Genomic DNA, 12598 nt, shown 5'->3' on the forward strand with positions numbered 1-12598 from the left:
TGTCCAATATATATTGCAAATACAACATATTAAATTATTAGCTGCCTGAGAGAAAACTGAAAAACAGGAAGCATACTCACCTCTCACTTACCTGGTCCTCAAGAATTGAAAAGACAGATACATTTCCTAGTGAGGCAAACAACATCCTAACTCTGGAGGTAAAAACCCATCAGAGAGGTTTTGAGTTTTGACTAAGAGTCTTCTACCTCAGTGTTTCTTTAAAAGTTGTCACTTAGCAAATTAGGTGACAGTAGTGCTATTTGCAGTCGGTGTAAACAGATACTCTCTCTGGCATAAGATCAGCTCTGTGTCATGAAAACGTACAGCTGCTTCTGCCTTTCCCTTTTTCATTCATGTTTAGATTAGCTAGAACACTTAGAAGAGACAGGGGCTCTTTCATCCAATCCATAGCCCTGACACGGAGATTTAGAAAGCAGCAGCAGGTGGGTGTTCTTACCATGTCCCACAAAAACTGGAGAGCCAGTACGTGACAGTCTACACTCTGCTGATGAACTACAGGTGCTCTACCTCACGGACCCACTCCTGGATCAGGAACACAACAGAGCTGGCTGAGACGAAGAACATCTCAAAGATGACACAGATGGACACAAGGATGTCCATGACATGCTCCTCCTGCAGAGAGAAAGTCAGTGAAGATCTGTCTGAAGAGTCACTGATGCAGCTGAGAACACAATCAAGGAGGACACACACACACACACACACACACACACACACACACCTGATGAATAGCCCAGGGAGAAACATCTGTTCAATAAATAAATACATTTCTTTTACTCAGAGTTTAAACATGATTATTTTCAAGTCAAAAATCTGAAAAACAAATGCATAACATCTCACTGGGTTAAAAAGTCCAGTACTGGGGCACCTGCATGGCTCAGTGGATTAAGCATCTGCCTTCACCTCAGGTCATGATCCTGGGATCCTGGGACCCAGCCCCACATCGGGCTCCCTGCTCAGTGGGAAGTCTGCTCCTCCCCCTTTTCTCCCTCTGCTGCTCCCCCTGCTTGGCCTGAGAGTGGCCAAATGACATTCACTCTGGTCCACTGTTCCTGACCTGATAAGAGCTGCAGGTTGTAACTTCTCACACATAAAATATGGCTTAAAAACTTAGTAAGTACAGAAATAGTAATGTGAAACTACTGAAATTCTTCCAGCTATAGATAAACTTAAAACAATAGTATATAGTATATCAATCTACTAGACACAGAAGTTCTAAAAAAAAAAAAAATTCTAAGATTCTGGTTATAAGAATGATCCTATAAGCCCATTACAAAGGGTCTCTTCTTTTTTAAGATTTTTTTATTTATTTGAGACAGAGCACAAATGGAGGAGGGGAAGAAGGAGAAGTGCCTCCCAACTGAGCAGGGAGCCCCACGTGGGGCTCAATCCCAGGACCCTGGGATCGTGACCTGAGCCGAAGACTGATGCTTAACTGACTAAACCACTCAGGCATCCCACAAAGGCTCTTCTATAAAATTCCTAATGACCTATACTGATACTGTATAGAAGAGAAAGAATAACTGCTATGCTCCATATACAAGATACACACTTTGAAATATTAAATAGAGTAGCTCAGTCCTGGCTGCCACAAGATTACTAAATACTAGTGATGACTTTGTAAATAAGCTGCTTTATGATCTGAGTGACCTACAATAATTCCCACATACCAGCAACTCGGGGCCCACCTTCCTGACAAGTCTTGGGTTAGATAAAGTACCCTGGCCAACTTCAAGTGTTTCTTTACTTGCTTACTGGAATCTTTTGACTCAGAGGAAGTGACTGAGAATTACTGGCACCCAGGCAAAACCCACCAAACCTATATAACAACCTGATATAAAATATAGACAGTGTGGAAAATAATACCACTCAGCAGCAGACTCCACATGAATATGTACATGTTTCATTTAGATATTTCTTCTTCAAAGAAAATTCAAAGTTAGAATCTGTGAAAGTTACATCACAGCCACCTCTAATGGATTCTGGCAAACTTTTGACTCTAACAGTTCCTGCCCAGGTTGCTAAGAGAAGCTCCAGTGGGAAAGAGAAGGGACCTGAGCCTGGTATGGACTCTGACATCTGACACACTGAGGAAAGAATGGTTATTTGTCTCTAATGCTCCTCTGACCTTGGTAGCTCAGGCCTGAACACAGGTCTCAAGCAGGCAGATGGGGAGCCAAAACAGTGAGGGACACTGACCACAGTAAGCTAGAGAGGGCTGGATAGAAAGCTATGGTGCTTTCCTAGCAGAAGGGCCACTTTAGGGGTCCCACTTTGCACTGTTCAGAGTTCTATGGGTACCAGCTCTTGGGGAAAAGACAAAGGAGGAAAAGTAGGAAACAGTGACAGAGCTAAGCTTTGAGGCAGCCGTATAAGGCATCTCATTTTCCAGGAGGTATGAAAAGACTTCAAGGATTCCTCCTCTTCTTCTTAAGTCCCACCTGATCCTTCAAAGCACAAAGGAAGAAATGGGTTGAAAAAACAAGGAAAATAGGTAGTTTTAATACCATTTCTTCAATCCATCTTTGGTCCATGTAAAAAGTGAAAACTGAAAAAGTGTCTTGGATCCACACAACTCTCTGGGAATCTGATTTGGAAGAAAAGTATAACTAGGACAGGAGACTCATACTTTGAATAAAACCAATTTAAAAATCACCTTATTTCATAACATGACTGAACTAGAACTCTGCAAATTTAAAGAAAGCACATGTGTCATATGTAGCACAACTGGAGCAGAAAACGAAATGGATAACAGTGACACATGTCCCTAGAAAGTGGATCACAGTGTGACCAGACCCTGCCACAGAGCCAAGGTGCTGCCATCAGCCAAACACCGAGGTCTAGTCCATTCTGCCCTCACCATTGGCCATTCACTTATGCCAAGCCAAGATGTCCCCCAGGAAATTATCCTGAGCTATTCAACAATAGACAGTGGAACATGACTCGTTAAGAGTCACCAAGGTTCTCAGGAAGCAGTATCACTGACTACACCTGGTGACTACTTTGGTTCACTGGAGTTATAATGACGAATAGATTCACCCTTAACTTTAAAGAGAAGTAACCAGGACTTAAGTTCTCACACCCATTTACAATTGCTTGTCCCCATCCTGCAACCTAGATGCTGATAAAGCAACAGAGGGAGACCACAAGCAAGCCTCTTCCTGAAACTGTTCTCAGAAAAAGGCTCAGAACTGCTCCCCACACTCACAGTCTCAGAGAATGTCAGAGTTTTAAGACCCACAGAAGTCTCATGGGCCTGCCTCCCTAATTCAGAGGTGAGGAAACAGGCCCAGGGGGGCTGAGCGGCCTGTCTGAGGTCACCAGCTCATCTGTGGCACAAGCAGGGATGGAGCCAGGTCTGTCACAAGATATTGTGTCACATTACCTCAGTGGGAGAAACCAGACTGTGCCTTCCACAGCCCATGGATCCAGAGTGCTGAGATCTGGTTTTAACTCAAACAAGTAAGTAAGCTAGGCTGACTTTTCAAAATAGAGAAACAAGTTACACTAAGGTATAGGAACTTGCAGAGCAAGTCCCTTCCCCTCAAAACCCACATGCTATTCTCTCCGATAAGAATTAAGCTCAATGTAGCAAATAATCCTAAAATTTGTATGGAATCAGAAGAGACCCCGAATTGCTAAGGAAATGTTGAAAAACAAAAATAAAACTGGGGGCATCACGTTACCTGATTTCAAGCTTTACTACAAAGCTGTGATCACCAAGACAGCATGGTACTGGCATAAAAACAGACACATAGACCAGTGGAACAGAGTAGAGAGCCCAGATATGGACCCTCAACTCTATGGTCAAATAATCTTCAAGAAAGCAGGAAGAAATATACACTGGAAAAAAGACAGTCTCTTCAATAAATGGTGCTGGGAAAATTGGACGGCTATATGTAGAAGAATGAAACTCGACCATTCTCTTACACCGTACACAAAGATAAACTCGATATGGATAAGAGACCTCACGTGAGACAGGAATCCATCAGAATCCTAGAGGAGAACATAGGCAGTAACCTCTTTGATATTAGCGACAGAAACTTCTTTCAAGATATGTCTCCAAAGGCAAAGGAAACAAAAGCGAAAATGAACTTTTGGGACTTCATCAAGATCAAAAGCTTCTGCACAGCAAAGGAAACAGTCAACAAAACAAAGAGGTAACCCATGGAATGGGAGAAGATATTTGCAAATGACATACAGACAAAAGGTTGATATCCAGAATCTATAAAGAACTTCTCAAACTCAACACACACAAAACAGATAATCGTATCAAAAAATGGGCAGAAGATATGAACAGACACTTCTCCAATGAAGACATACAAATGGCTATCAGACACATGAAAAAATATTCATCATCACTACCCATTAGAGAGATTCAAATTAAAACCACATTGAGTTATCACCTTACACCAGTAAGAATGGCCAAAATTAGCAAGACAGGGAACAACATGTGTTGGAGAGGATGTGGAGAAAGCGGAACCCTCTTAACACTGTTGGTGGGAATGCAAGTTGGTGCAGCCTCTTTGGAGAACAGTGTGGAGATTCCTCGAGAAATTAAAAATAGAGCTTCCCTATGACCCTGCAATTGCACTACTGGGTATTTACCCCAAAGATACAGGTGTAGTGAAAAGGAGGGCCATCTGTACCCCAATGTTTATAGCAGCAATGGCCACAGTCGCCAAACTGTGGAAAGAACCAAGATGCCCTTCAACGGATGAATGGATAAGGATGATATGGTCCATATACACTATGGAGTATTATGCCTCCATCGGAAAGGATGAATACCCAACTTTTGTAGCAACATGGACGGGACTAGAAGAGATTATGCTGAGTGAAATAAGTCAAGCAGAGAGAGTCAATTATCATATGGTTTCACTTATTTGTGGAGCATAACAAATAACATGGAGGACATGGGGAGATGGAGAGAAGAAGGGAGTTGAGGGAAATTGGAAGGGGAGGTGAACCATGAGAGACTATGGACTCTGAAAAACAACCTGAGGGTTTTGAAGGGGTGGAGGGTGGGAGGTTGGGGGAGCCAGGTGGTGGGTATTAAGGAGGGCACGTATTGCATGGAGCACTGGGTGTGGTGCAAAAACAATGACTACTGTTACGCTGAAAATAAAAAAAAAAAAAAGAATTAAGCTCAAGACTGAAAGACAACCCCCTGACAGGATAGCTCAGCCATTCCTTCCTCCCCAGCAGAAGCTCCCAGCCCGCCTGCACTGACATCTGCTCAGTCACACGGAGAGCGACTCACCTGTGGAGGAGGCAGCCCCCCTGCCCCCAGGGGACACACAGGCAGCATCTTCTTGATTTTGTCACTGCTACACTGGCAGGTGGGTGAGGGGTTCTCCATCGTCCAGTTCCCATTTTGGAAGAGGTCCACGATGGTCTGGGGGACCAGGGCGGTGGTCCACTCCTCCTCCCCCACAGAGCAGGGCATGTTTCTGGAAAGGGAGGACATCAAAGGTAGCATCACCTGAGAGGACCTGGCCTTTCCTGGAGCCTCAGGAGCACAGACCAATCAATAACAACCACAAACAGGCATCTGTGCCCTCACCATTTGCTTGATCTCCCCACAGACCTGTAAGCTGCAAACTCACTTTACAGTTAAGGATGAAGGAACACAAAGAGGCCCTAAATGCTCATGTACCAAACTCCAGTCAATCCAATCTGCCAGCATTTGGTCTCTTGCCCCTGTGTTCACTCAGTAAATATTCACTGAGCACATACTATGTGCCAGACTGTTCTGCATATTTGAGAGTTTGGGGTGAGCAAGACAAAGTCCCTACCTCCTGTAGAGGAATTTGGCAATAAGCAAATGTCACTTAGCCAAAAATAAAGCAAAATAAGAGAACAGTGAATCAGGGGAAGACAGACTACTTCTTCCTAGGAGGGTGATACTTCTTCCGAGGCATGAACGATCAGAAAGCAGCAGCCAGGGAAAGATTTGGGTAAAGAAAACACTACAGGCAAAGGCAATAGAAGGTATAACTACAAAGTCCCTCAAAAGAAATGAACTTCCATGTTTGAGGAACAGCAGGAAGGCAGTGAGATGGGACGGGATGAGGTAGGAGGGAGAAAGATGGGAGATGACGGGTGGGGCGAAGCAGGGGCAAGATGACATGGGCCTGGGAAGGAGTCTGCATGTTATGCTCAATGTGCTGTGAATCTGGCACAGAATGGCAAATTTGCTTTATGTTTTAAAATGAGTACAGAATTGGGGTTTGGAGGGGACGCAGTGAGGGTGCTTAGTACATGAAGCGCTAGTTTGTCTGCAAGGATCACGAGGCCTTTATGCCTGACGTGAGCTCCGAATCACTGTGGACCATCACTAACACGCTTGCCCTCTTGGGTCTTATCTTCTCCACCAGTAAAATAAAACTACAAAATGACATGGTGAAACATGTCATTTCTAATATCCCTTCCAGTTCCAAGATTCTACAATGCATAGCCACACTCTTTATGTTATTCTTCTATGTACTAAAAACATCAAAGGAATAGATCTGTGTACTGCTCTGTAGTTCTCTCTAAGGCTCTGTAACTTGATGGAAAAGTCAAAGTAAGACATGGGGCTCACACTCCAAAACTTCACAAGATGACTGGCTGAGACAAAGCTCAATGCCACAGTCAATGTCCCAGTCAAACTTCCCTCAGTTGTACTCCTTTTGGTGAAACCTAGAATGCAAATTCAGGAAAAGCTACCAGAATGGAGACCTTCCATCACCCCACGCCTCACACACATACACACATACACACACACAGCGGTGCTCTGCCCCAACCCTGTGAATCCTCTGACAGCAGGGACCAGACCTCCGCTGTCTGAACCTGTCTAGCTCTGAGCCCAGACCCAGCTCCTTCTCTGCTGCCACTTATCTGAGTCCATACTGCTCAGCAGTGGTGTATGATGAATCCACCTTACCTCATTCTTCTACCTCACCTATGAAACATGCAAGTATGTCAAAAGTCAAAAGTCTTGTGACCTCAGAGAGGATGTCTCCATGCCCTTTTCCATCACAGTCATTTTGTTCTTTAGGAACTGATACTGGCTGCTAGGGCTTACTTACCCCTGAAGCAGTAAGTACCAGCAAATGTTTAGTAAATATCGAATAATAAGAGCTAGCAAGGACATGATAGTTATCTATCTAGAAATCTGCTCTGAAACCTTGCATGCCCAGGTAACTGGCTCACTGGTCTGTCCACTTGCAAAGCCAGTAACTTCCCTTTAAAACCTGGAACTCAAGTTAGTCCTTCTCCAATCTTCCTATACCTTCCACACTCTCTATAATTCCTTCCAAGTCTGTGTTATAACTGAGCCAGAACCTCATTCTACCTGAGCCTGGAACCTGCATGGGCCTTGGCTTGGGTCACTTGGAAACTCACCTCTCTTCACAGTTGTTATGCACGAAGACCTCCAACACACCCCAGCCCACTTAGAGACACGGGCATTTCACTGCATTTATCCAGATACTACCTACTTCCCTAAAAAGGATTTTGAAGGAAAGTACAAAAATATGCAACCCCAAAAGAAGAAAAAATCCATTTTTATACACAATAATACAGAACACGTTTTCGGGTTGGTAGAGTGAAGAAGCTGATAAATCAAACTGCAAATTCTATATAATGGCAGCTTATCTCTGCTTTTAGGTATAGGAGTTGGCAGAAGAGAAGAATGGGAAAGCACTGGATCTGTACAAAGTGCTATTTGAATTAAATATTAATCTCTAAAGCAGCAAATAAATGTCTGTAGTGATTTTGCTCTGCAGGATGATAGAAAACTCTCCTACTTGGCTCTGTTCGTTCCTAGATTCTGGTTAGGTTATTACAACAGTTTTTTTAAAATAAAAAATGCTTCAAAGGACAAATGATCCTAGTCACCATGTGGCATCTATCATAGCTGATAAACATAATATAGCAGACATCGAACCAGGTGACAAGCAGAAGACAACCCAGCTATCGAGGGTCTCAGAGCTCAAGGGGCACTTACGGGATCGGATTTCCTTCCATACAGCGGGTCCCGAAGCCAGGGTGTCTGGTGAGGGCATTCAGGAGTTCCTGGGTGCCCATGTCCTCAGGAGCATCATTACTGTGGGTACATGAGAAGCAGCCAGCTCAGCAATTTATTAAAACCAGGAACTGGGAAGTGGAATTGTTCTTCTAAACGGAATACTTTATTAGGCACTTCCTAGTGCCAAGCGCTCTTAACCAAAATGAGCAAAATACAAAATGTACCCAAAAGGAGAGGACACTGACTGCGTATTTGAGATCAAGGTAAGGGACAGCCCTCTCAGCTTGTATAAGTTGTAATGAGTGGAGTTGTGTATATGGGTGTGCACACATGTATAAACACCCATGCACATCTATCTATCTATCTATCTATACTTCTTTAATGTGAAGGAATTTGTTAAGGACCAGTTTTTCAAAAATACTTTCAGAATTATCCATGAAACGTGAACCAAACAGTTTTAAGGGTTAGATATATATCTATAGATAGATAGATAGATATTATTTTTTCTTTTCCACTTTCTCTTGGGTTTCTGGTTGGTTTCTTTTCCTCTAAGAAGGTTTTTATTTGTTTTCTAAGGGTGCTATTCCAAGATACCACAAGCCTAGTGGCTGAAACAACAGATGTGGATAGTGTCACAGTTCTAGAGGCTACAATGGTGGTAGTCAATGCTCCTTTTTTAGGTAATAGGGAAGGATCTGTTCCAGGCCCCTCTCCCAGCTTGAAGGATTGCCCTGGCTTTGGACTGTGGCTAGAGAAGGAAGAATCGATTTGTGTATTCATGTATTTTTTTGTTTTCGTTGTTTCTTTTAAAGCTTCCCTTTTACATCACTGAGATACTTCTCCCCATCTAAAGGTCTACAAATATTATAAGACTGAGGAAAATTTCTGTGGAAGGAAGTAGAGAAATTCCTTTGGCCCTTTGTTTGAAGCACTGGATTGTTACAGAGTAGCTAGCATTCTCTAATTCTTTAATATCTGTAACACAATAAATACACAAAATGTACTGTGCAAACGAGAACCTGGAGGTGTAAAGCTGTGACAATGTACAGAAGCCCTGGGACAAAACGACAAAATTAAAACATAGCTATGAAAAGCCCACAGACTATAGCTTCCTCACAGATGTTTTGCAAGGGCAGATTATTTAGGTAAAACACAGATGACCATTCCCAATCATAGCAGAATAAAAAGAAATGAGCTCAAAGGCAGGAAGAGAGGTGGGTCTGTTAGTGGAGGTTCAGTTCGCTGCCATTCTTTGCATACGATATTAGTTTGTGTCGGGGCTTTAGAACAGCTGATAAAATCTATTCCACCGTGCAATTCTTGAGTCCACCTCCCCTTGGCCCTCAGCAGCGTCAACACGTGGTCTGCCTGAGCTCTCTTCTTTCCTGGGGCACAGAAGGCAAACACGTACCTGACAAACGTGTACTGTTCGTTGTACATCCAAGGCTGAAGTTCCAGGCTGGGGTACTTGCCAAAGGGGGACACGATCAAGCTGAACACCAGGGCAATGCAGACAAACACAGCTGGCAGGACGATCTACAACCAGGGGAGAGAGGGGGAAAGGAAATGGCAAAGAAAAAAACAAAAAACAAGGGCAAATGTCAGAGAAAGGGGCCTGGCCCAAGCCCCTAACAGTCCAGCCAGCCTCCCAGACCAGGCCGCATGCAAGTGAGTGCCACAGGACCCATAACAAAGCGCCACCAAGGCATTCATGGCAGGTGGGAAGCAGCAGATCCTGAAACCAAAACCTCCTCCCTCCAGGGCATTTCTGGAGGCTGACAGCACAAAGCCAGAGGCTGTGGCCACCCAGCAGAAACTTGAAGCTGAAAACTTTACAGAGAAAATGGTGGTCACATGTCAGGGGGACTCAGAACACTGGGTCCTGCCCTCTTCCCTCTGAAGACCCAAGAAAGACCACGATGGGCCATGAGCCCAGCTCAGCTCAGAGAAAGGCCGACAGAACCAGCCCTGCACCAGGAGCCAGAAGACACAAAGCCTGGTTCTGTGTCTGCCACAAATGTATCCACAGGAAGTCACTCCCACTGTGGCCTCAGTAATCTCACTTGTAATCTACAGACCAAGACCAACTGACCCTGTCAGAATCCACGCTCTGAAAGGGAAAGCAACCACTGTCACCATGGAATTGCTTCAAAAAGCGTCATTACCGAAATCCTTCTTTCTGAGAAAATACTATATGACAATTATCTCATTTCATTATTGTTACAAACCTATCACCAATCAAAAAGCAAAGTAATCGATCTCCGAGAGACTAAGTAACTTGCCCAAGGTCACACAGCCAGTAAGTGGCAGAACCAGAATTCAAACCCAGGTCTCTGTGCTCCAAACTCATACTCTCTGCATTACCCACATAGTCTGCGGGGAAGAATTTCTGTAGATGCTTTCTCTGTACTTCTCGATTTTATACAGCAGGATAATTTTATCCCTACTCACCAAGTGCCTTAGCATGGAAACACCAACACATAGGCAGCAGTGTAATGAGTCTGTTCTGTTTGCCTATTTTTTTCTGACCTGTCTGGCTACCTTTCTATCAATTTGCAGTTAAACATCAACTTAGAGAAAAGTCACGTTTCCAAAAAGTTTATATGTCAAGGGTGTCTCAGGTTATGAAAACTGAATTTGCCCAGCCAATTTTTCTAAACTCTGTCTGCTGCTTCCTGATGGCACACAGGAGAAGGAGGCACAAACACATCAGCTGTAACAGAGAGTGAGCAGGGGACAACAACTGAAAGGACTGTGGCTGGAAAAACTCCTCAGTCGCGTATTTTTAGATACAAGGTAACAACCAACAAAGGAGAAGAAGGTTATACAGTAGCCATAGGTCTTGTAGGTAAACAAGAAGGAATTTGAGTCATATGTTGATCATAAGTCTTATGGGAAAACAAGAAGAGTAGGGTGTGCCTGGTCAACCAGCAAGTAATTAGTAGTTGAGCAAGCGCACTTAAAGGGATTACCTTAACAGAGGGTTTCTCTGAGGCAGGGGAGACAACGAAAAAGGGAAGCAGGTGGTTGGTGTTCGCCAGGAGCCAGCCAGGTGTTTCCCGCTGCTCAGCTTCCAGGATGTGTACCATTCTTTCCACCAGAGGCCCGCTGCTAGTACATGTTCTTCTCAAGGTCATCTTTAAGCATGCTTGTGTGACCGGTACAATTTCTAATTATTTATATTTTAAGCAGAATATTTTTCTGAGGGACAGTTATATCTGTCCTTGTTACGCTGTCCTCTACCATAAAACTCACACAAATGTGCACACACACACAGCACTACTTAATGCCAGGCCCACTCTAAGCACTTACTCATTTGAATCCTCATAACAACCCTACGTCAAAGGCACATTATCTTCATTTCTAAAGATGAGGACAAGGAGGCACAGAGAAGTAACTTGCCCACAGATGTATGAGTGACAGGAAGCAGGACTGGGATTGAAAGACGAAAAGTCTGGCTCCAGCATCCACCCCATACCCATGACCCTCTCCTGCCTTCACTGGTCAGGGAGCCTGCAGCCCACCCGTGAAGCCAGAGTTGCTGGCCTGGAGCAGCACTTGTCACCTGAGCAAGGAATCCCTTCCGACTCCATCTGGCAATCAGCAGCCTCTTCCACAGAAGGGCCACAAACTGCTGCTGTGTGAGCTTCCAGCCCTTCACCTGGTAGGAGCCTTTGCCGTCCATCCCGCTGAGCCGGTCTGTTTCTCTGGATTCTGCAGGAAACCAACACCGAAGGTCACCTATTATCTGAGGCTGTTTTGATACCGCCTTGCTCTTCTTTTTCAGGCTTCTCCAGCAAGACTTCAAATCAGTAATATAAAGTTGAACAATACAACAGAAAATTGGGCAACAGTAATAAAGTGAGATCTCGAAAAATGAAAACAATATGTCCTACAAAATTATGGAAAGATGCTGAATTCACAAGAAATCAGAGAAATGTAAATTATTTCTCATATATAGATGAAAAAAATTATAAAGATGCTGTTAAAAGTAATGATGGTCAAGTAAAGCTAAAACACATTAAAATGAATTAATTACTCAGTTAGTAGGTATCTATGGCAGCTTGTAGAAGTGAAAAGAAATATACTGGAGAACAGTGGATAATGGGTCATTTGAGAGAGGTACTTCATGAAAAAAATATATCACAAACTAAGTGCATGACTGTTTTAAGCTAGAAAGTGTCTCATTTTATATGCAGGGAAAAAACCAACATATTTAGTAGCAATCTAAAATAAGTAGCAAAAGTTACAAAAATACTTCTCCCATAACATCTCTCTCCAACACCAGCTGGAAGGCACAGAAATTACTCAAAGCAATAGACCTGCAAAGCCTATTTCAAGAAATAATTATATTCATTAATGAGAAACTTAAAATGTTTAAACATTTTAAATAAACTGGCACTAGAATTCACTTTTAAATGCAAAACAAAAAGCCAATTAATACAAGACATCTAAAAAGGGATATAATAATATATATTAAACACATATGTTCATGTGTTTTACTAATAAAAACAATTTAAATACAAATAACTTCAAATAAAATCATACTATATTTAATAGTGAGTTACA

The 12598-nt window shown here is 43.2% G+C and overlaps 1 protein-coding gene across 1 annotated transcript; it reads right to left on the minus strand.

Moving 5' to 3' along the window:
• Positions 1-498: 498 nt before the first annotated feature.
• On the minus strand, positions 499-11718 carry LOC116869474 (phospholipid-transporting ATPase ABCA1-like). Its single transcript, XM_032860756.1, has 5 exons — positions 11595-11718; positions 9441-9565; positions 8009-8107; positions 5279-5468; positions 499-633 (listed from the first exon to the last, which is right to left on the minus strand). Exons 1-5 carry the CDS (start codon positions 11712-11714, stop codon positions 514-516), a joined length of 654 nt encoding a protein of 217 aa, XP_032716647.1. The 5' UTR covers positions 11715-11718; the 3' UTR covers positions 499-513.
• Positions 11719-12598: the final 880 nt, after the last annotated feature.

The sequence above is a fragment of the Lontra canadensis genome, unplaced genomic scaffold (genome assembly GCF_010015895.1).
Source record: "Lontra canadensis isolate GAN:19392208 unplaced genomic scaffold, GSC_riverotter_1.0 scaffold19, whole genome shotgun sequence".
NCBI classification, from domain to species: domain Eukaryota; kingdom Metazoa; phylum Chordata; class Mammalia; order Carnivora; family Mustelidae; genus Lontra; species Lontra canadensis.

What these genes read in the sequence shown, in the direction of transcription:
- LOC116869474 (XM_032860756.1), bottom strand. Translation starts at nt 11,714, where the DNA reads ATGGACGGCAAAGGCTCCTACCAGGTGAAGGGCTGGAAGCTCACACAG. An exon ending in ATGGAAGGAAATCCGATCCC is followed by an intron (nt 5,469 to 8,008) that starts GTAAGTGCCCCT and finishes CTCCCTTTCCAG; the next exon opens with AAACATGCCCTGCTCTGTGG. An exon ending in GGGGGCTGCCTCCTCCACAG is followed by an intron (nt 634 to 5,278) that starts GTGAGTCGCTCT and finishes TTCTCTCTGCAG; the next exon opens with GAGGAGCATGTCATGGACAT.